Raw genomic sequence first — 21,959 nt, 5'->3', positions numbered from 1 at the left:
AAAGTAGTTATTTAACCACAAAATACATTTCCGAACGAAACAACAAGAATAGCAAAACACCTTTGAAATCAGCAAATGTATAACAGTTTTCCCTTCAAGGTGCAAGACAAATGCATGCCACAAGGTGTCGCGATACAACACAAAGGAACAGCCACCATAGTTTTCTCTTACGCCAATTAACAATTAAGATAATATTCATAAGCTTTCGTAAAATACATTTTACGACACCGTTAATATCACCAATATAGCCAATTAAAATATCAAATTCCGTTGGAAGAGCATGTGTTTTCATTTTTTTTCTGTTTTGCCGCTCACGGGCTTGTTTTTAACACACACAGAACCCCACCAAAAACAACACAAAACGGTACATACCGTACAATATATATCATTTAACGTTGGGCAGTCCACCTATTTTTCAAGACACGCCTTTCCTCTTCCCATTCACCAATGGGGAGAAGTCCTGTACTACGACGCTTAGAGGTATATCACCAATCACAGGGATAGCTTTCGTTTCCTCGTTTATCCTGCCTCAGGTGCTGTACTACCTCGGTCTTAATTGATCACCTTTTCCAAACAGAATACACCCCTGTCTCCAGTTATACGGATTATTATCGATTTGTTTTGTTTTTGTTTCTTTGTTTGTTTTTAATATGGACATTTTCTTCTTACACTATGGGCATCGGGAAATGTGTTCGCGAGGATCCAGATGATTTCATTGGCGGTTTTTAGTGAGACCTTAAATAGAGCCAGCCTTTCCCGGGCTCATTTTTGCAGTTTCCCACACAAACTTACCTGCACTAACTTGAAAGTCCAGTTTCTCTAGCAATCCTAGAAAACAGCAGGGACGTGAAGCAACATGGACCTGGACAGGTAAGAGAAAGTTTTAGCACCACTGATAATAACTTCTGTCAGTTTTAGTCCAGTTCCTTTTAGATATATTTTTGTCTTCTTGCTATCAGTAGATGTGCACTGGAGCCTATGCTATATAAACACCCCCAGGGACACAAATTACTCAACTAATATAATATAATTTATTTTAGAATGAGTTAATTACTGTTCACGTACCTGCACATAAACGTTACTGGTTTTGTTTATGCTTTCATTATTATGAAAGATTTCACAAAATTTTGAAAATTAATAACTACCACGATGTCAGACGAAATTTATCTTCATGCCAATATCTCTGAATGACTTCATTTCCACTGATTCATTTTTAAAGATATACCAGCAAAAGTGGACTTAAATAAACATGCTCCACATGGAGCAGGCAATTTGAGTGAAGTCTGGTGAGAAACAGCCTGGGGCATTTTTAGTGGCTTGGCACTGGCTTCTGTTAATGAAAGAATGGCTTTGCAGTAATAACATGCCTCTCTCTCTTTTCCCATCGGTCGTTCCCAGCAAAAGGCTGGTAGTGGTGGTACCAAACGAAGTGTCGGTGGCCCACCGCAAACCGCTCAACAGTGAGGATGAGGCATGGAAAACCTTCTTGGAGAACCCACTGACAGCTGCCTCAAAGGCCATGATGAACATCAATGGAGATGAGGACAATCCAGCAGCTCTAGCGGTGCTGTATGACTACTATAAGGTATGAAACAAAGAAGAATAAAGGATATCACCACTTACAATTATCTGATTTATTTTAGGCATGGAAAATCTTCCTGGAGAACCCACTGACAGCTGCCTCAAAGGCCATGACGAACATCAATGGAGATGAGGACAGTCCAGCAGCTCTAGGGGTGCTGTATGACTACTATAAGGTATGAAACAAAGAATAATAAAGGACATTGCCACATACAATGATCTGATTTATTTTAGGTCTGAATTGCTTCTGGACTTGTCATGATCCTTTCAGGTTCCCAGAGAGAAGAGGTATACACCCAGTGCCATTAAGCCCACAGAGCCTTCTGCTCACGGGCACAGCAACTGCGGAAAGTTGGACATGGTGGGTCACCAGCTTCAAGCTATGGTGTCACTGCCTGTTAACCTCTCTTTAAACAACAGCACAACCACTGAGCACCAGCAGGGCTACAAATATGGAGCCGAGAGCCACGCAGGAGATTCTAGAGAAGGAGATGGTAAAGGTGGAGAGAATGGACCTCTTGCTCTGGTCAAGACAGAAAGCCAGGCCCCCATGCCGCTTTCATTTTCTGGTGGCACCTGCCAAAAAGAGCCTAGAGACCAAATAAGGAGGCTGTATGAGCAAAGCTATGATATGTCCCTCACTGGCTATTTGAAAGACGAACAGAGGAGCAGTCTGGACGGCACGTGTGAGGAGCCAGTGGAAAAAGAGGTCAGCCCTAATCTGAACAGAATTGTTGGTTGTTGCTATACAAGTTTTGTTGATAAGATTTTTTTTTATTTGATACAAACTCCTTTTTTTCATTATTATTTCTTTTTACATGAATAGTTTGCTGATTACTATCTTCTTTTACAGATGTACCACAAAAATTCTTCCTCGGGAGCTGATGAATTTCACCACAGTCTACCAGCGTAAGTTTAAAAACATGGCGATACTACAAAAAAATTAGAATAACATTTATGTGCACACATCTTATCCTGAGAGAAGAATGACTATGAATTTTAGGTGCTTTTTTAAAAAAAATTGCCAACAAATCTCATGTGGGGAAAAAACATAAACAATGTTTAAGTTTCCCCATTTGCTGTGATTGCTCTGTGAAGCTGCAACCCCATTCATTGCATCACGAAGGACATCCGGCGTAAAGCTATCAAATCAAAACATGCAAAACATTATAAACAAAATAAAACCTGTAAAGTCAGTCACAGTTCCCTTAACACTACACTGCAGGCGGAACTTATGGAACCATTTTCAGCTTTGGATTAACCCTCATTCGGTGCTTTGGAAGAATGGTGTATGTGGGGGTTTAAGTCTAAAGAAACTGCAATGTGTGTTTTTTAAGGTTAACCAGGGTGTTGGTGTGGTTCAATGAATCTATGCGGCCCAGACACACACTCACTGGCCATGCTGTTTGGTACAAAATGCAATGCAATGTTCAATTGCTTGTTAACACGATGCGATCTGATCAGCCAATCGCTTGGCAGCAACTGGATGCATTCAGACAAGCAGACATGGTCAAGATGAACTGCTGAAGTTCAAGTTAAGCATCAGAATGAAGAAGAAAGGTGATTTAAGTGACAGAGGTTGGAGGAGAATGGCTAGACTGCCTTGAAATGATAGGAAGGCAGCAGTAACTCAAATAACCACTTGTTCCAAAAAAGAAGATCATCTCTGAACACACAACACACTGAACTGTGACGCAGATGGGCTACAGCTACAGCTGCTCTGTCCGCTAAGAAGAAGACTGTAGGAATTAAAATCGGACAATAGAGGATTGGAAAAAACATTGCGTGGTCGGATGATTTTGATGATTTCGGCTCCAATAGGTGGATGGTTAAGACCTAATTTAAACAACATGAAAGCATGGATCCATCCTGCGCTGAATCAACGGTTCAGGCTGGTGGTGGTGTGACGGCGTGGGAGATATTTTCTTTGCACTGCGGATGCCTTAGTGCCAATTGAGTGTCGCTTTCATTCCACAGCACTACCTGAGTGTTGTTGCTGACTACGTCCATCCCTTTGACCACAGTGTACCATCTTCTCATGGCTGCTTCCTGCAGGATAATGATGTCAAACTCAAAGCATCTCAAAGCGGCTTCTTGAACATGACAATGAGTTCACTGTACTCGTGTCCGCAATTATCAGATCTCAATCCAGCGGAGCAACTTTGGGTAGAACTGGAGATGTTCATCGTGGATGTGCAGCCGGAAAATCACGGCATGTCATGGCAATGTGAAAAAAAGTTTCTGAGGAAATTTTCCAGCACTTTGTTTAATCTATACTATGAAGAATTAACGCAGTTCTGAAAGCAAAAGGGACACTAGTAATAAAGTTTTTGTAGAGTGTATGTTGGGCTCAAGTTTGTTTAGAGTCACAAGTGTCTTTAAAGAGTGCCTCGCAAACTTCTTATCTGCTCCCCCCTACCCCACCAATTAAAATGTTGATTTAAGTACTTACCTCTGGACAGTAAAGTTTAGTATGTCAGAGGTGATGCTGACTATCAGCTGTTGCTTGACCTCTTTTACTGAGTCACATACACCAGCATTAATCTGCTCTCCTAGAGTAAAAGTTTCAACAAATTCCTCCATTTGGCTGTGATTGCTTTAATTTGATAATATGACAGGAATAGATTTTTTCCTAATGCACAAGCATCAACTTAAAGAGCTTTTCTAAAATGAAAGAGAAGCTGGTATATAATTCGATTTTTAGATTAGGATGTCCTTCATTTTAAAAGATTGTCTTAAGTCATTAATTTTTATCAAATATTAATATTGTCAAGGATTGCAAGAGTTCAATGACTATAGTCCAGTTTCCTTATTGGCACACACAGGATTTAGACTTCAAAGCCTAAAATATATATTATGAAGAGTTTATAAGGCTATATTTAACAACATTCAGTTTTATATTTTACTTTCACCTGTCATTGTTTTAGTAGTTATCTTACCAATGGCAGTTATGGAGCCCATTATGTCCTTACAGTGACAGCTTCTGGTACAACATGGAGGCCACATTATCTCTCCGGCCACGCCAAGGAGAAGGACCCATGGCCTACTTGAACCGCGGCCAGTTCTACCCTTTGACGCTCTCTGCGGCCGGCTTCAGATCATCCCTGCGTCAGCCCAGAGGCAAAGTCAGAGTGACTGGAGTGACATCAACCCATGGAGCTGATAGGAGTCTATCCAGGAGTGATCAGTGCACCGTGGGAGGCTCTGAGCTGCCACAGAACAGTATTGTACAGGTGAGTGAGGGAAGATGGAGGAGGCTGAGAACTTTATCACTCAGTAGTGTGAAATATTTGACCTTATTCTACTTTATATTTTCCCGTAGAGTGTCATCATGGTTGTCTTTGGGGAAGACAAGGTCAGAGATGAGCAGCTGAAGAATTGGAAATACTGGCACTCACGGCAGCACACTGCCAAGCAGAGAGTGCTGGACATCGGTAAGACGTTCTGTCCTCGCTACCTGTACATTAATGGTGTAGATGGGGACTACTAGATATTTTCACCTAAACCTCACAAAACCATTTAAGGAGAGATTAAGTAGGTGGCAGTCTTACAGGAGGCTCCAGGAGAATCCTGTCACATATCCAGAGCTGAAACCTGATATAATTTGAATAACAGTCAAGCCTGAATTCCCACAGGAGTGCTGTGAAAAGACTGCTTATGGGTCTGTGTTTGCATAGACGTTAACAGGAGAAATAGGTGGGGGCTTGGATTGTAGCCATATCATGTGCGTTCAGCAAAAGACCTGCCCCAGCCTGTGGCTTAAAACCGAAAGGAATGAACCAGGTGTCATAAACTCTGGTGAATTTTCATGGCAAGTATTGGCATGAACTTGCCACAGACAAGGTGGGAGAGTGAAAATAAGGCAGTGTATTTGGAGTTAATGGTGGAGTGTTGTGAACTGTTGAAAATATGAGATAATGAAATAGACATGCTGCCTGTAATGTGATTTAAAGACAAAATGCTACTGTAGGAGAGACACAGTGGGATGTTAACTGTTATTGTTGTTCTGACTCTGAGGGAGCAGTTTCCTACTTTGGGAAATGATCACTACCTCAACCAACTACTAAATAAGTATACTGGATGTCTTTATGAGTTCTTGGATCAGTATGAACAATCAAAAATTTAGTTGACACTCAGTCAGGGAGCAAATTATTTGAACCTCTACTGATTTTGTAGCTTTGCCCACTAACAAAGAAAAGATAAGTCTATAGTTTCAGTGGTAGGTTTATTTGAACAGTGAGAGACAGAACAATAATAAAAAAGAGAGAGAAATAAATTCAGATTTTCATGAATGAAATAAGTATTTGATCCCCATCAATCAGCAAGATTTCTGGCTCCCAGGTATATTTTATCCAGGTAACGAGCTGACATTGGGAGCCTTCTTAACTTGTTACCTGTATAAAAGATAACTGTCCATAGAAGCAATCAATCCATCCAGATTCCAAACTCTGCACCATAGCCAGGACCAAAGAGCTTTCCGAGGATGTCAGGAACGAGACTGTGGACCTACACAAGGCTGGAATGGGCTACAAGACCATCGCCAAGCAGCACCATCGTTGGTGCAAATGGAAGAACCATAAAATAACTGCCAATCTCCCTCGGTCTGGAGTTCCACGCGAGAGCTCACCTCATCGAGTTTCAGTGATAATGAGAACGCTGTGGAACCAACCCAGAACTACTCGGGAGGAACTTGTCAATGATCTGAACAGTTGGAAACCCAGTCACCAAGAAAACAGTTGGAAAGCACATGTACAGACCACTTAACATCTCAATGATTCAGAGGAGGACTGGGTAAAGTGTTGTGGTCAGATGAGACCTATTTGGCATCAACTTAACTCGCCATGTTTTAGGAGAAAGAATGCTTCTTACGACTCCAAGAACACCGTCCCCACCATCAAACATGGAGGTGGAAACATTATGCTTTGGGAGTGTTTTTTCTGCCAAGGGGACTGGATCAAGGGAGGACAGATGGGGACATGTACTGTCTTGGGTGAGAACCTCCTTCCCTCAGCCAGGACATTGAAAATGGGTCGTGGGTGGGTATTCCAGCATGACAATGATCCAAAACCCGAAAGGCAACAAAGGATTGGCTCAAGTAGAGGCATGTTAAGGTCTTGGAGTGGTCAAGTCAGTGTCCAGACCTTAATCCTATAGAAAATCTGTGGAGGTAGCTGAAGGTTCCAGTTGCCAAACATCAGGCATGAAACATTAATGACTTGGAGAGGATCTGCAAAGAGGAGGGTCTCTCTCTCTATTATATAGAGATATATAGCAAGATACAAAGATAAATGTATAGTTGTTTTTCTTATGCAAGTATGTTTTGAAAAATTCACACACAAAAAAGAAAATTTGCCTCCAGACAAAATGTTAACAGATCTAACTTCTCCTGTTTTCTCCGTTTGCCTTCAGCTGACTACAAGGAGAGCTTCAACATCGGGAACGTGGAGGAAATTGCCTACAATGCTGTGTCTTTCACATGGGATGTCAGTGAAGAAGCCAAGGTGAGGGGCGGGGTGGGGGTGGGGGTGGGGGGGCTGTATGTGTCACACCATAGAAGCTAAACAGGTCGGACGAGGTAAACTCTTACCCCTGTGTGGGGAGGATTGCTCAATAAAAGCGCAAGTTTTTGTCTTTAGGACTCCTGGTCTGTGCTGAACCGCGTCAGTGGACTGTTTATACTTCATACTCTCACAATAGTTGAGGGATCGTATGCCTGGCCCCGACGACGGGAGGCGTGTCTCCTGCTTTGTGTCAGGTTATTTGGGGCTGCAGAGACGCCGGGTACAGGGCAACAGACCCTTGAAAACAACCCTGCTCAGGTTTCTAGACAAATTGCACACAGCGTGTAAACACACCCACAAACGCACTAAAGAATGAGTCCACCCTAAGGTGTTTTGAGCCCCGGGGCTCCCATTCAGCTCCAGTTTTAATGGGAACTTCTCAAACTGCCTCGCTGACAGACGGGTAATTGCCGTTTTGCTGATTTGTGGATAAATATTTACTGTGTGGTGCACACGCTTTTCACAAACCGTAATTGCTTTAAATGTGTGTTCAGGCGGCACTGTGATGGTACTGCATCGAGCGGTGTGTGATTGTACACCTGACCACAATCGTGTACCACTGTGTACAATCGCATGGCACCTTTTATTATTAGTAGTTAAATCACTTTTATGTCAGGCTACATACTACAGGTGCAAAATTAGAGGAATCTTAGTCCTTTTTTTTTTGTCACTGAATGATTGATTTATTGTGAACATGACTAAAATAACAATAATGAGACAAAGAAAGGGTTGGTACAAACAGACTTAAAGGTAAACTCATTTGATCCTACCTCAATATACAATATACATGTATAATTACATACAATTATATAAGTCTACAAACAGATATCACGCCTAAAAATCCTAATGATGAAGCTAAATATTGGGGTTAATTGTCCCTGTCTGTAGAACAAATGAAATGTTTTGAATAAAAAAAGGGTCAACTCATATCTCAAATCAGGCAACAAAGTATGTATCTCATTTACAGTGACATAGTTTTTTTTTTTTCCTTTTTTTTCCCTTCCCTTCCTTCCTCTGTCCAGACCAATGTGTATAATCTTGGAGCAGATATGGGAGGAGGCCATCCCTCCCAGTTTTACTTATTAAAGTAATCTATAAAGGGTTGCCAAATTAGGTAAAACTGTTTAACATTATCTCTCAATGAAAATTAAATTTTCTCCAACTGTCTCTTAACAAAGCAGAACGACTTGGGGGGGCTTTATTTTTCCAATTTAGAAGTATAAGGCCTCTTGCAAGCAATGTTATAAAACTCAAAGCACGAATTTGTTTATTATTTAAGTATTTAACTGTAGCTACACCAAAAAGTGCCATTACTGGGTCTGGGGGGAGCTGTTTTTTAAAAATATCAGACAAAGTTTTAAATATTTTAGACCAGTAGGTATCTTAGTCCTTTTAATGTGAGTGAAACTCAAAGAAGTTCCTGTGAGGTTGAACTTTTCTCTCAAGCTCTGGCCAAAATTCCATGTTAGCACCTTCATGCATGTTAAACAAATAAATAATGTAACCAGCATGTTTGGATTTTTGCCAGTATGTGTATTCAAAGCATGGATGATCCTGTAGTCTGGCCTCTTGTGTAGAGGTGGTAGGTATTTTGAAAGTGAGAGCACCGAGGATTTAGCTTCCCTTCGTCATCATTCACAGTTTGTAATAGTCCCTTCTTCTGTGTTTTGCATATGATCTGCTTTGTCTAATGAATACAATTTGTCCTACTAAATATCAATTAGATCATTAGAAGCACTGATTACACTGTGTGGCTGTGCTGTAAGATGTGGTTCTCACCCTTTCTGCTGCACTCTGACTCACAAGCCAGACCCCACCCCCCAGGGGAAATGAGGTGGAAAAGGTTGAGGACAAAACAATAGGGTTACTGTGAGGAAATGTGAAGCCTCGTGTCGCTCCTATAATCTTTTTTTTGTCTTTTTAGAAATGTAGCGCTCCACTGCTAATTTGACACCAGTTTAGATGAAATAAATATATCTATACTTTTTTTATTTGGTGGACACGTTATGTTTTGTTTCTGCATGCTTTGGCTGTTGCCAGGTAACAGTTGGCAACCTCCTTGTAACAGAGTGTGAAATGTGTTGGTTCGGCGGGAGATGAGTGGCTTCCTGCTGCACACAACTCTTGTTTTCTTGTTTGTTTGTTTGTGCTGGTTGAGCGGATAGCACTGAACAGCCACTCTGCAGTGCCCTCGTGAACTTTGTTTCCCCCCCTTTTTAGGAAGGTACGCTTACACATGCGGCAAGCGCAAACACAACAAGCCTCCCACGCACACATAGACACGCTGCTAGCAGCAATGCGTCCAGCGCTTGTGGAGAAAATTGAAATGGCTTGGGCCTGTGGAGGTGTGAATTTGTGGAGGTGTGTAGGAGGCTCATTTGTGCTCCAGGCTTTTCCAGCAATCAGCCCTCACCTCTGCAGGTTCAGACACGATGCTGTTGATGCTGCGTAGTGGGAAAATTGGTGTTTAGCCGCAGTTACGAATCTACTGTGATCAGTCTCTGCCGACCTGTTGCTCAAGCTGCCCGTCCTGTTTAGCTGGGAGAGTCATGTGGAAATTTGGCAGCAATCATGAGAATCTGTTCCATTGTGCAATTAAATGTGTGAAGATAATGACATGTATTATTGCTTAAAGAGCACACTACATGATTAAAATAGTGGCAGGATGGTGCTGTTACTTGGGTGACATTTTGTGAATTCTTTTCACAGGCTTTTAATAACCTGCAGATCTGCAGCTATGCCCAATTACTTTAGCTCTGGGAAAGAGGAATGGGTGGAGAAGAGCCATATATTTCTGAAATCTGGGACACTCGCGGTTCTGAAACAATATTAAACAGTTGATTTATTTATATAAAATCCCACATTCTTGTACCTCTGTGTCTTTGAAGTGTTTTTACTTGATACATGCGAATTTGAAGGAGGCTTAGGAGTTGTTGTGGCCTGTGAACTGCTGCTGTTGTGATTCATGGATCCTCTAACCTTTCTATCATTACCACACAGTTCGTGAGTCAGATACAGCTTCATTAGAAAACATATTGACTAATAACGGGCTCTTATGGTTAAACTAATGCAGGAATACCTTTTAGTTTATAGCAAGTTGCTGTTTATTGCTTTACAGGTGTTTACAAAAGTGAAATGGTATTCTGTAACTCTAACACCATTAGCTTTGAAAAAGCCCCAAAGATTTTCTTATTTGAAATGCACCATTTTTATGCCTGCCTCTTTAAGGACCCCTCCCTAAGATCCCACATTGTTCTGATTGGCCAGTTTCTGGAAACTTTGGTGCAGCAGCCAGTGCCCGTAAGCTGTGCGGCATGTACTTTATGCTCTGCTTGTAGAAGTTGATTATATTGAAATCTGTATTCAACCTGACATCAACTCAGGACTGTAATAGAAAGAATATGTTCTAAATAGAATTTTATTATTTTATTATTATTAGCATAGCTCTTTCATTGCTATGCAGATGATACCCAGTTATATCTATCTATGACAACAGCCAGATGACAAAAATCAATTGATGAAAGTACAGGCTGGCTTGTCTAAAAGACATAAAGACCCATATGTCCTGTAATTTTCTTCTCTCAATTTCAGACAAAACTGAGGTTGTTATATTTGGCCCTAAAAATCTTAGAAACATTGTGCCTAATTGGATACTTTCTCTGCCGGAAAAGTGAGGAGTGTCCCCTTTGGGTCAGGGATGAGTTTTTGCCCCAAGTGGAGGAGTTTAAGTATCTTGGGGTCTTGTTCACGAGGGAGGGGACAAGGGAGTGGGAGACACAGACAGATTGGGGCAGCGGCTGCAGTGTTGCAGATATTGCCTTGTCCCGTTGTGTTAAAGACAGAGCGAAACGTCAAAGCGAAGCTGTCAGTCTACGTTACTGTCCTCACCTATGATAATGAGCTCTGAGTAGTGACCAAAAAAATTAGGTCGCGCATACAAGCAGTGGAAATGAGATTTCTCTGAAGGGTGGCTGGCCTCTCCCTTTGAGATAGGGTGAAGAGTTTAGTCATTTGAGAGGCGCTCAGAGTAGAGCTGCTCTTCTGCATCAAAAAGAGCAAATCAAGGTGATTGGGCATCTGACAAGGATGCCTTTTGTGTGAGTTGTTTTGGGCACAAAGGACAAAGACCTCCTGGGCAGACTCATGACGGCCTGAAGAGAATGCATCTCTCAGCTGGCCTGGGAACGTGTTTTCCCAGATGAGCTGGAGAAGGTGGGGAGAGGGAGGTCTGGGTGTTGTTGCTTCTTGTTCCTGCCCTGCATGGCATGGATTTAGCAATGTTATAGGATCATCATCTCTGCTTCAGTTTAAGTCACAAAATGTAAAAAACTGAATGTTTTGTTTTTATTTTGTTGCTTCCTAGGTCTTTATCTCTGTGAACTGTCTGAGCACAGACTTCTCCTCTCAGAAGGGTGTGAAGGGGATGCCTATGATTATTCAGATCGACACGTACAGCTACAACAATGGCTGTGGCAGCAGACCAATCCACAGAGCCTATACTCAGATTAAGGTCTTCTGTGACAAGGTAAAGAAGGCTGCTAGCACATGTGCTCAACGGTGAGCTAATAACATGGAATTGGATAAACCTTTTTAACCTGTTTTTAACATATTCTGACGTTTTTTTTCCTTTCTGTTTGCAGGGTGCTGAGAGGAAGCTTCGCGACGAGGAAAAAAAGCAGCTCAGGAAGAGTATGAAAGGTGAAACCTCTTTTTGTTTTGTTTGTTGCTAAGACGTGATTACAATTTATTTACAGAAATAAAATTGTTCAGATTGTTTTAAAATCCACTGAAACAAGGTTACAAATCCTTGACCTTAGGGCACTGAGACTTAAAAAGGTTCGCAAATGTAATCAATTCTGTACTTGAAGTTGTCGCTTGGCAACAGATGTTAAGTTCACACTGCCTCTGGATTAGGGAAAAATGGCAGCTCGGGGTTGACCACTCCGATAAAGAGGGCTGAAAGTGCGCTGTTCAAAAGCATTGGAGACCTGGACTCCCAGCCCGTTCTCTTCATTCCAGACGTCCACTTTGGAAACCTGCAGAGAGCGGGGCAGGTGAGGGACCACGCTCATACACACACACATTCGTTTTGACATTTTAGTGAAGACATAGAATTCACATAATGTTTTTTTTTTTTTTAAATTTTGTTTGCAGGTGTTTGCTTTCAACACTGAAGAAGTTGATCGAAATGGGTGAGTCCCACAGTGGCTTTGTGTTAGTGCACACTGCTCCACATGCTTAGACCTTGAGTTTATTGTTGAGGGTCTCTCCATGGTGAGAAGATTACAGAAGGTTTGACAAAGGCTAATTTTGTTTTTATCCTTGTTTATACCTTAGAAGAAACAAACTGTTACATGTCAGGGAATTCTAGCATTCCCATCAAATGACACGTGTTTCTGCATGTGTGTTCATCAGAGGTGTTTTAATGAAGAGGGTTTCATGTGTTGGCCAGGAAGACCTCTGTCCACCTGCACTAAAGAAATCCAGAGTGGAACCAGAAAGAAAAGGTAACTTATTTCTCATTAAGAGTTCTTGTCCTTGTTGGTGTCGTGGTTTGACCTTATATTATCTTCCTATACCTTGACTTTTCCAGTTCTACTATATGTGAGGAAGGAGTGTGATGAAGTGTTTGATGCTCTGATGCTGCGCAGCCCAACCGTCAAAGCTCTGATGGAGGCTGTGAGTACTGAGAATATATTGCTTACTTCTACAAACCAACAGTTCACTGCCAAACGGTTTGTAGATGGGTCAAAGCTAATGTGACCTGTTGGTTTACAAAGCCCTGTTTTTGAAGCATCATCTGGAGCATCTTGGTTGTTACCTTGTTAGCTTCTTCAAACCAGACGTCACAAAATGAGCAGTGGATCCAACAGTCGCAAGATAGACATGTGCTTTATCGTCCTTTTGGCTAGTAATGTTCTTCGCTTTAAGATGTGAAACTAGGGATTGAGACCGTAAACTCATCAGGAAAGTGTTTACTGAGACTGAAGATGTGAGAAGTAGTTATTTTCTGATCCTTCTTACATTTTACACTTTTCTGAAACCGGAATAGTCGCCCCCTACTGGCTGTTAGAAAGAATTGAATTCATGTATGTATGGATATAGATATAGATGGGGAGAGAGAGAGATTCAGTTTTGTTAACATCTACTTTGTCTTCACAGATCTCTGAGAAATATGCGGTGCCTGTTGAAAAGATAGCCAAGGTTTACCAAAAAAGCAAAAAAGGGTGAGTCCACCTCAATAAAAACTGTTTCTTCTGCTTTTCACTTGCTTCCATGTCTGTTTGCTTGTTGGCTTAAGGTAGCTTTACATGACAACCAGTGTCAGTAACCCTTGCTAATGAGGAGAAGAAGAGATGAATAAATATGACCGTCTTACATTTAGAAGGTTTATTTTAGCATAAACCAAACTTCAGGACACAACTTTGAGATTAAATGAAGTTGTAGGGAAGCCGTGTGAAGAACAGCCGAGGGATCATGTATGTAGAAATCAATTTGCAATAGAGACATGAGCTGACCAGATCAGTTATTACCGTTAAATGTGTTTACTGTCTTTCCCAGGCTCCTGGTGAACATGGATGACAACATCATCCAGCAATACTCCAATGAGGACACCTTCATCCTGGCTATCGAGAGCTCAGCAGACTCCTGGCGTGTGACTCTGTCGGAGATCTGATGGCTACTAACCCCTGCACTGTCATACTCATTATGCTCCAGGAGGTTGATCAGTGCCTGGTGACTCTTTATCCATTTCATGTGCACAGACTCATGAACACTGTTATCAGTGTCGTATGCTGGAGCCAAACTGTTCTTTGTCACACGGGAGTCTCTGTAGGCTTTCCTGTCCTGCATGGATCATTTTGAACATTGGCCCTTGACTCTGGGGACACAGGCTCAGCAAACGTTGAAAACTTGTGGATTTGTTTTTAGGTTAGGAAAAATCTTTTGATCTTTCCTAGCAACCTTACCAGCTGGCAGGAATGCAGTTGTGAACCCTTTTTGCCCAGCTGTCACTAAAAGAACAGGATTCATCCCGGTCAAAGACAGCAGCAGCTCTCTGTGGTGTCAGGAAGAAGACGTCATAACAGATTAACAGCACAGAGCACTGCTCCGGGCTTCTCATGCACCTTCTGTTATCCTCCCTGTACTTCCTCCTGTGATCGAAACTTTGAAATGACGTGACGGGCATTTTAAAAGCCTTTGCAACACCTTTGGGTGGCGTGGCACTGCTCTTTGCTCGCTACGTTCCTAATCAATTTTAGACATGTCTCGACTTTAATCTGAAGTGATGGTACTTTAAGTCTTATTAGCATCCATTATGTTATAATTTTTTTGATTGGTTTTATTTTTACTGCATGCTAAATGTTTCCTGTTGGTGCCAGTGAAAAAAATAACAGTTATTTATCCCAGATTGTAACTACATGCCACTGTCCTGGGATCTATAATTAGATTGAGGCACCGTTATAGAACAGGACTTCTCTTCTAAATTGCTCTTGTTAAATTGTTCTGCTTCCTCTGTGTGTGTGTGTGTGTGTGTGTGTGTGTGTGTGTGTGTGTGTGTGTGTGTGTGTGTGTGTGTGTGTGTGTGTGTGTGTGTGTGTGTGTGTGTGTGTGTGTGTGTGTGTGTGTGTGTGTGTGTGTGAATTGCTTTTCCTCTCACTAAAGAGACTGTAGTCATTAGTATTTATGACATTCGTTAGGGACTCGCAGGGCCCGGACGCTCTCTCCGTTCAGTCCTTTGAGGCTGCAGCAGCCGATCAGAGCACAGCAGCGGAGCGATCCTGCTCCAGCTCGGTGCATCTGCCTGTATCCTTCATATACTTCACATGCAGTGAAGTACTGTTTTTACGATGTGCAAATAAAAAAATAGTTTTCTATAAAGTCACCTGTTTCTGCTTCTGCCAAAATCTACAGCGTGCGTTTTTACAGCTCAACAGTGGCTACAACTGTCACCTGAAGTGTGATGTTTTCAGGTTTCCCTGTCTCATTTATGTAAATATAACATTTAGGAACTCCACCGATTAAAATAGACATCCAGGATGTGTTAGAAACTGTTACCAATTCAGTTTTACACCCATCCCAAGTGTCACAATCTGAAGGCAAAATCACACATGCTACGAGCAGCCCTCTGATTGGCTACATCATAGTTTGAATGGCAAAACTGCATGAATTTAGTATCTTAACAGAAATGAGCACTGGTGTTCTGGATTTTGAATCAGTTTTCTGATAATTCTCTGGGGAAAACTTTAAGAAGACCATTGAGTAAACATTCGTAAGTGAACTTCTCACGTGGGATAGGTCAGAGCAAGTTGTACCGGTGTCCTTTAAACTGCGTTTTAATACCAGACTCATCTTCTAGCTGTTATTCATTTTATGTCAAAACAGCTTTCTAATAGGCATATTTTAACACTCACATGGAGCTGTGAAATGGAGAAACGACGCCTCTATGTAACACTCTGTATTACAGTTTGGACAGATCGCACTGATGGATCAACTTTAGGTCCTGAACATGCTTTTCAAAGTCTTGTAGAAGGGCCTGATCACAATTGATGTTGTTGCTCCGTTGCCTGTTCATACTGTAATGAAGATGACATGTCCAATAGAGGTGAATTATCTCACCTTTATCTTTCTTATCTGCTTACCATCATGGTAATTTAAGGGTTTGTAATTTGTGAAATTTTCATAGGAAATCACTTCAGACAGTTGACTTCCATCACTTCCCTCCACGGCTTAGCCTTGAGATAAACACTCCCAAATTAGAAATTGAGGGGAAATGGAATAACTTCAGATGTTAATTGATCTAAATATTTGTAATTACAGGAGTGGAAATGTAAGTCAGTATCTAATATGTACACCTGTGTAGCCAATTTATTCCAACACTGGGCTTACCGTAATCAATAGCTTTCACACTGCACTGCTTAAAAGCCTTTTGGAAAAAGAATTGGAAAACACCATACATATTCATACACATCCTATTCATGTCTTTTTCATTCAAATGCCTATACTGGTTACCAGTGCACATCTGCAGTACGTGTATTAATGTTACTGTACCATTAAAACAAACAAACAAAACCCCAAACGGATCCTGAGGCAGTCAGGTAGGATGTAGTCATTGATTCATTTATTTTCTAATTGAATGATATTTGTTGTGATCACTGTAACCTAACACAACACATTTTGGTCATATCAAACTAATATACTTAATCATGCACAAAGGTCACATTGATTTTTAAAGGTTAATTATACTTTTGTTTGGTAATAGTGCAATTATACGGTAAAAATTGGTATCTGTATAAAACAGGCTGAGCATGACCTTAAAATGAATGTAAGCAGTCACATTGTTTAGCTTCCTAAGTCTAAGGTTTTTAAAATGTAGCACAAAAAAATGTTAATGAGTTACACAAAAGCCTTATTCTATTGTCAAAATGTGCACAGTGGTTTTACAGTGTACTTGGAAACTAACTGATCCAGGGATGTGTCTACATATAAGGTTTCCTTACACATGTTAAGGATTTGAAACTGCAGCTATTATGATGTGTCACTTACAGGCTAAAAGGAGCTCACTGGGCTGATTTAGAGTATGCACTTGTAACTTTGCAAAAGTCTTTTTCTGTGTTTGTTAACATACAAACCTAAGCCATATTTCAGAGTTTGTTAACCCTCCTTAAAGAAACTCTGTAAAGTAGTACCTGCCTTGAGGAGACCTCAGGTCAGCTGGAAGCAACATAATACAACAGGATCAATGAGCTTCTGCCAGCTCCACAGGAGAATGTTATCGAGGAAATATTGCAGCTCTATCAGTCTGAAGCTTTCCAGCAGGTTATAGCACTGTGTTCCTCCTCGCAGTCAAGAATCATTCACTGTGACAGGTTAACTGTGACAGGAAGCTGAACGGAGTAGTTTTCAGTGGATGCTACAGGTGGGGAAATGGTACAGACAGTCCTAGAAAGAGCAGTTTGGGTCAAAAATTGTATGTAATTGTAGTCATGCTAGTGATGTGACTGTGGATCAGAATATTGATGATCTCTCACTTCAGTTCAGACTGAAATCTTTAATCGGTGACTCCATTGGCATTTTTAGTCATATCATAAAATACTGGCCACAGGTGTACACCTCAGTGGTTTCTGCTTTGACTATGCTAGCATGATTAACAGTTGCCTACTGGTCTTTGCATCACATTGCACAGCAGTATTAGCACTTTTAGGAATATAACCAGAATTTAACCAGCTAGCAGCCAGTTGAATTGAGTCCTCTCAAGTTATGCTTATTGACTGATGGCAACATGTTTATGAATTAGACAGTAATTTTTTGCTTACCTCCAACAATGTCTCTGAGAGTGTTTGCAGTCAGCCCAAGTCAGGCTTTGCAGAAAGATTGCATCTGGTGATGCCTTGCAATGAAAGGTAGTTGTGAATGTGCAACAATCTCGAGCTCTGAGGTGTAAAGATATCCCAAACATTTTGCTATTAGCTTATTGGGAATCACCTCATTAGTGATTATCTCGAATAATATCTTGTAATGTTATGTTGACTCAACTAAAGATAGAGTACAAAGTGCCTAAGATACAATTATTTGCAGGTAGGAACACTGGTTTGAGTGGTGAGTCAGGGATGCCATTGAGGTGAAAAAGGAACAACCTAAATACTTTAAATATACTGTAAGATCTTTCACATCTTACAATGCTGTGATTGCAACCATTCCCCAACTCTCGGTTAAAAATGCTAATGGCTACTGATCAATTTACATATTAATGATCATGAAACTGACCCCGCAGCCCATTGTTAGTTGGTCATTTTGCAAATGTACTGTTTATAATGTTGTGGAAACCTGCTGACACTGAAGAAGTCACTTGGATAAGTGACAAAACGTTTCTCACACGTCCAGATGAACCAAATCAACTTTCTGGGATCTGTGGAACTGAAATGAGTGAAAAAGAAAAACTTTGAAAGAGCTTCAGAAAGTTTGGCTCCTTGGAAGGGAAATCTAAAGAGTGTTTTGTCAGACACCGTGACACAGTGTGGAGTGGGAGATTTTACAGTAGAAACGAATGCACTGGTCTGTGGTGGAGTAACTGTGACTGTGACACAGTGTCATTTCTTGTCACTTATTAGCCAACATGTACACAGCTAGCAGTTTGTCTTTAATCATCTAATTCCACAATATTCCACAATTAAGCAAACACCACATGATTACTTGCACACAATATATTGTAAATTTAATTCTTGCCTTTGAATTTGACCCCAAAAGAAGAAAACAGAATCCTGTGTTCCAAATCCGTAGTCACTAAATACAATATACCATACAAAACCTACAAAATGCAACAATTACAAACATTTTGTTCAACGCTGAACAATTGTACAGTATAAATTTATACAATACTGTTTTTTTTTAAATTTTATTTGGCACTTGACCACAAGATGCTTTCTTTACGTTTTAACAGAAACGATCCACATGACAGCGTTTTTCTTTAAAAAAAAAATCATAAAAAAATAATAAATGTGACACATTATGATCATTGCAGTAGTTGTGATTCTCTGTTTGTTGCTCTGCATCTTTTTTTCTCTTTACATAAAAAAAAAAACAAACAGCAGTTATTATACTGAACATTCAAAGCTTTTTCTAATTGGAACGTGTTGCAGTTACTGAAACGGCTCGGCTGGGGTCTGGAGGAGGGCGGGGTTACATTCAGGGGTGGAGAAGTTTGGTTTTTCTCTTTTCAGGTTTTCTTTGAAAGCAGAGTGAAGAATAGAGAGACAAAGGAGAGGAGCACGGATTGAAATTATGATATTTATCCTGCGTGTGAGACTGTGGGGACGCTGCTCACGGTGTGTCACGTGGCGCCGTGTTGGAGACACGATTGGATGGTGATTTAATGATGGAGCTCAGTGCTTTTTTACAGTTGCCTCACTGATGTTGTGAGTCAACCTAAAGAGCTTCTTCCGTAAACCTACAGACGCGTCAGCTTTGTCGATCCACACTCGGTCAATAACACTGACGACACAGAAGCGAGCACAGGGCTGAATAGCGCTACCGTCATGTTTGATATCCATAAACACACACTAAGAACACACACATGCGTGTAAGTCACATGCATATGTGCTATGTTAGTCTACCCACCCCGTACCCGACGACTGGTTCAACATGCTGCCTTTAAAAACATCAAAAGTGAAGAAAATAGCGGTTTTGTTCTTCACTCAATTAAAAGAAAAAAAGGTTTGCATGCTCGATATCTCGCCACAGCTTAAATAAACAAAGATTAAAAAAAAAAATTATTATTATTATTTCACGACGTTTGTTCATTGAGCACTGAGCGCTCAGGACTACATGGGTTTGCTATACAAATGTAGAGATGCACTTTAAAATATCTACACGGTACTCAAATACTTGTTAAGACTACTTTTCTATTTCTGCCTTAAGCTAGCGCGCGGTGACGGCCTCGGCGTTGCCGCTGCGAAACACAGATGACGGAGCAGAGAGACGCTTTCTATCCTTCAACGAGACCTCACAAAATGAAAACTACTGATCAGGGTGCTTATGCATAGTAGCGTAATATCACATGTTCTTGTTGGCCCAGCACAAAATATGAAACAAAGTCTATCAAGTCTGCAAAAAAAGAAAACAAAAAATACACAAACACACGTACACATTCTCACAGTAGAAAAGAGGAAAGCGGTACTCGTTCCGAGTGAAGGACAAACTTCACAGGTCTTCTCTGCAGATAAAAATGATCTTGCCTACAGTACTAAACACCATCATCTCTCGTGGTCTTGTGCACACTCTGTCTATTATACATGTTAGAGTGATGGAGGCTCTGTGCGGCCCTGGCCGGAGCCTGGGGGGGGGGTTACAGAGAGCCAAGCAAAGACACTGATACAGAGACTCCAGTTTATACTGCGTATGTACAACCTACTGTAAACCTTCTTTAAACTTGGACATGCCTATAGGAGAACTGAGGAATGCAATTACAATCAGTGGGGTTTAATAACCTGACGGGACATCAGTCTTAGTTGGAGTTCGGAGGGTTTCAGATAAAAGGCTTGACGGAGGGGTGTGGGAGGGCTGGGAAATTGGAGAGTGTAGCTCCTGTGGCCATCTCCTGTGTGAAAGTCCTCAGTGCACATTGAAAGGCCTGTCTTCTTCATCCTCATCATCCTGTCAATCTTCATCATCAGACTCTCCACAGTGGAGAGTTGTGGGCATTTAGCACCCCAAAGAAGCACTGTGGAGACACAAATGAAGATCAACAGTCACACACAGGTGCTGACGTGTTCAAAATATGGAAGCGTTTTTGATCAACACTTCTGGGCTTCTTCCCACTTCTTCAACCATGTGTTGCACGCTGGTGTTGTTACAGGTAATATAAAAGCAGTTGAGATGCAATCCCACGTTATCTCATATCTAAATTAAATCTCTAATCTTTTTCGCATTTTTGCTGACTGGAAACAAAATCCTACATATTTGAATATTCTATCACATTTTAGAGCAGATTACGCCAGGCTAGATTGGTAAGATTGCAGTCAATATTCTGTTAACCCTGTGAGGTGTAAGTCAGCGGTCCCCAACCCCCGGGCCTCGGACCGGTATCGGTCCGTGAGTCGTTTGGTACCGGGGCGCGAGAGTTGAGGCTCAGGTGTGAAATGTATGGTTTTCAGGGTTTTTATCGGTTTTCAGCGTTATTTTGTTATCGTTTTTATCGTTAACTCAGTTTTCCTGGGTCTTTTCACGTGTGTTATGAATAAATCTTCTTTTTTTTCGGTACCGGTACTAGTTTTATTTTGTTGTATTTATCCGACACACCTTAAAGGCCGGTCCGTGAAAATAATGTCGGGCATAAATCGGTCCGTGGCGCAAAAAAGGTTGGGGACCGCTGGTGTAAGTGATCAGATGTGCTAGCCCTAATCCCACCCTGCAGCTGCGGAGAGCAACACCAGCCACTGGTGGCAAACAGTGCTTTGCAATATTAAACTAAAATAAATACCTGAACCCCCAAACTCTTTTGAGATCATCTACAATAAAACGCTGAATGTGTTTCAGAACATTTTTGCTTTTGTATGTATTATTTTACATAGTTGAAGCGTATTATTATCACATGAGAAAATGTCTAAAAAGCTTCTGTTACAAATGTGTCCACAGCAGAGACAACATCAGCAAGTCTATTATTGTTTGCATGAAACTCCTCATAACTGCGCTGTTACAGTTTGAAGTTTGCACTTTCAACACAAGCTGAAACAGAGACTCAGCGAGGCTGCGTCTTGCTGCTAGCTCGTCTTAAATTGGTCATGTGACTTGGACGCGCCGGTTGATTCCAGAGGGTTACGTTGACTGAGAGCCTCTCGATCTGTTTGTGACAGTGAATTAAAACAGAGCATTTAATTCAGTTTTAATTGAATTAAATATAATTACTACCAGATACATCTGCTAATTCGTTTTCAGAACAGGCTGTACTGTCACGGTACATCTTGTGCTTCCTCGTGTTAACTTTCTCTCACTGGTCGTTTGTTGGTTCAGTTCTGTTTTGTACTGTGCTGAACTTGAACTGCTATTAACTGGCAGCAACACAAGAGGCCAGAAGTTCAAAACCACGACAATAACAACAGTAAGTGTGTTCTTCCACACACAAACTCTTATTATGAAGGAGTAATGTGGGCCCTCACACATGCTTCACAACACGTTTCATGTTTTGCTGATAAGGCGAAGTGGAGGAGAGACATTTGATGAGAAAGAACTTAACAGAGGATTCTTCTTAAGGGGCTTGAATTTCGTATTATACTTTTTTCTTGCAAACACACCTACCTAGCATTTACTTGCAAATTCAAA

The 21,959-nt window shown here is 41.2% G+C and overlaps 2 protein-coding genes across 4 annotated transcripts in view; one reads left to right on the top strand and one right to left on the bottom strand.

Moving 5' to 3' along the window:
- The first annotated feature begins 465 nt into the window (after window positions 1-465).
- Window positions 466-19,411, top strand: LOC146507686 (grainyhead-like protein 2 homolog). The gene is made up of 16 exons (XM_085178401.1): window positions 466-870; window positions 1,399-1,564; window positions 1,644-1,757; window positions 1,853-2,290; window positions 2,435-2,490; window positions 4,556-4,814; window positions 4,904-5,015; window positions 6,991-7,082; window positions 11,506-11,667; window positions 11,783-11,840; window positions 12,057-12,196; window positions 12,297-12,334; window positions 12,558-12,649; window positions 12,736-12,821; window positions 13,305-13,369; window positions 13,704-19,411. The coding sequence occupies exons 1-16, from the start codon at window positions 857-859 to the stop codon at window positions 13,816-13,818; spliced, it is 2,007 nt and encodes a 668-aa protein (XP_085034527.1). The 5' UTR covers window positions 466-856; the 3' UTR covers window positions 13,819-19,411.
- ncalda (neurocalcin delta a) overlaps window positions 14,723-21,959 on the bottom strand; it is a 72,207-nt gene continuing 64,970 nt past the window's right edge. For all 3 annotated transcript variants that reach the window (XM_085178439.1, XM_085178436.1, XM_085178435.1), the window contains one exon: window positions 14,723-20,361. The gene's annotated coding sequence lies outside the window, so the exon portion shown is untranslated. The remainder of the gene's footprint in view (window positions 20,362-21,959) is intronic.

The sequence above is a fragment of the Neolamprologus multifasciatus genome, chromosome 11, assembly GCF_963576455.1.
Source record: "Neolamprologus multifasciatus chromosome 11, fNeoMul1.2, whole genome shotgun sequence".
Lineage (NCBI taxonomy): Eukaryota > Metazoa > Chordata > Actinopteri > Cichliformes > Cichlidae > Neolamprologus > Neolamprologus multifasciatus.
The sequence above is the reverse complement of the archived record's forward strand: the minus strand, read 5'-3'. Positions and strand labels throughout refer to the sequence as shown.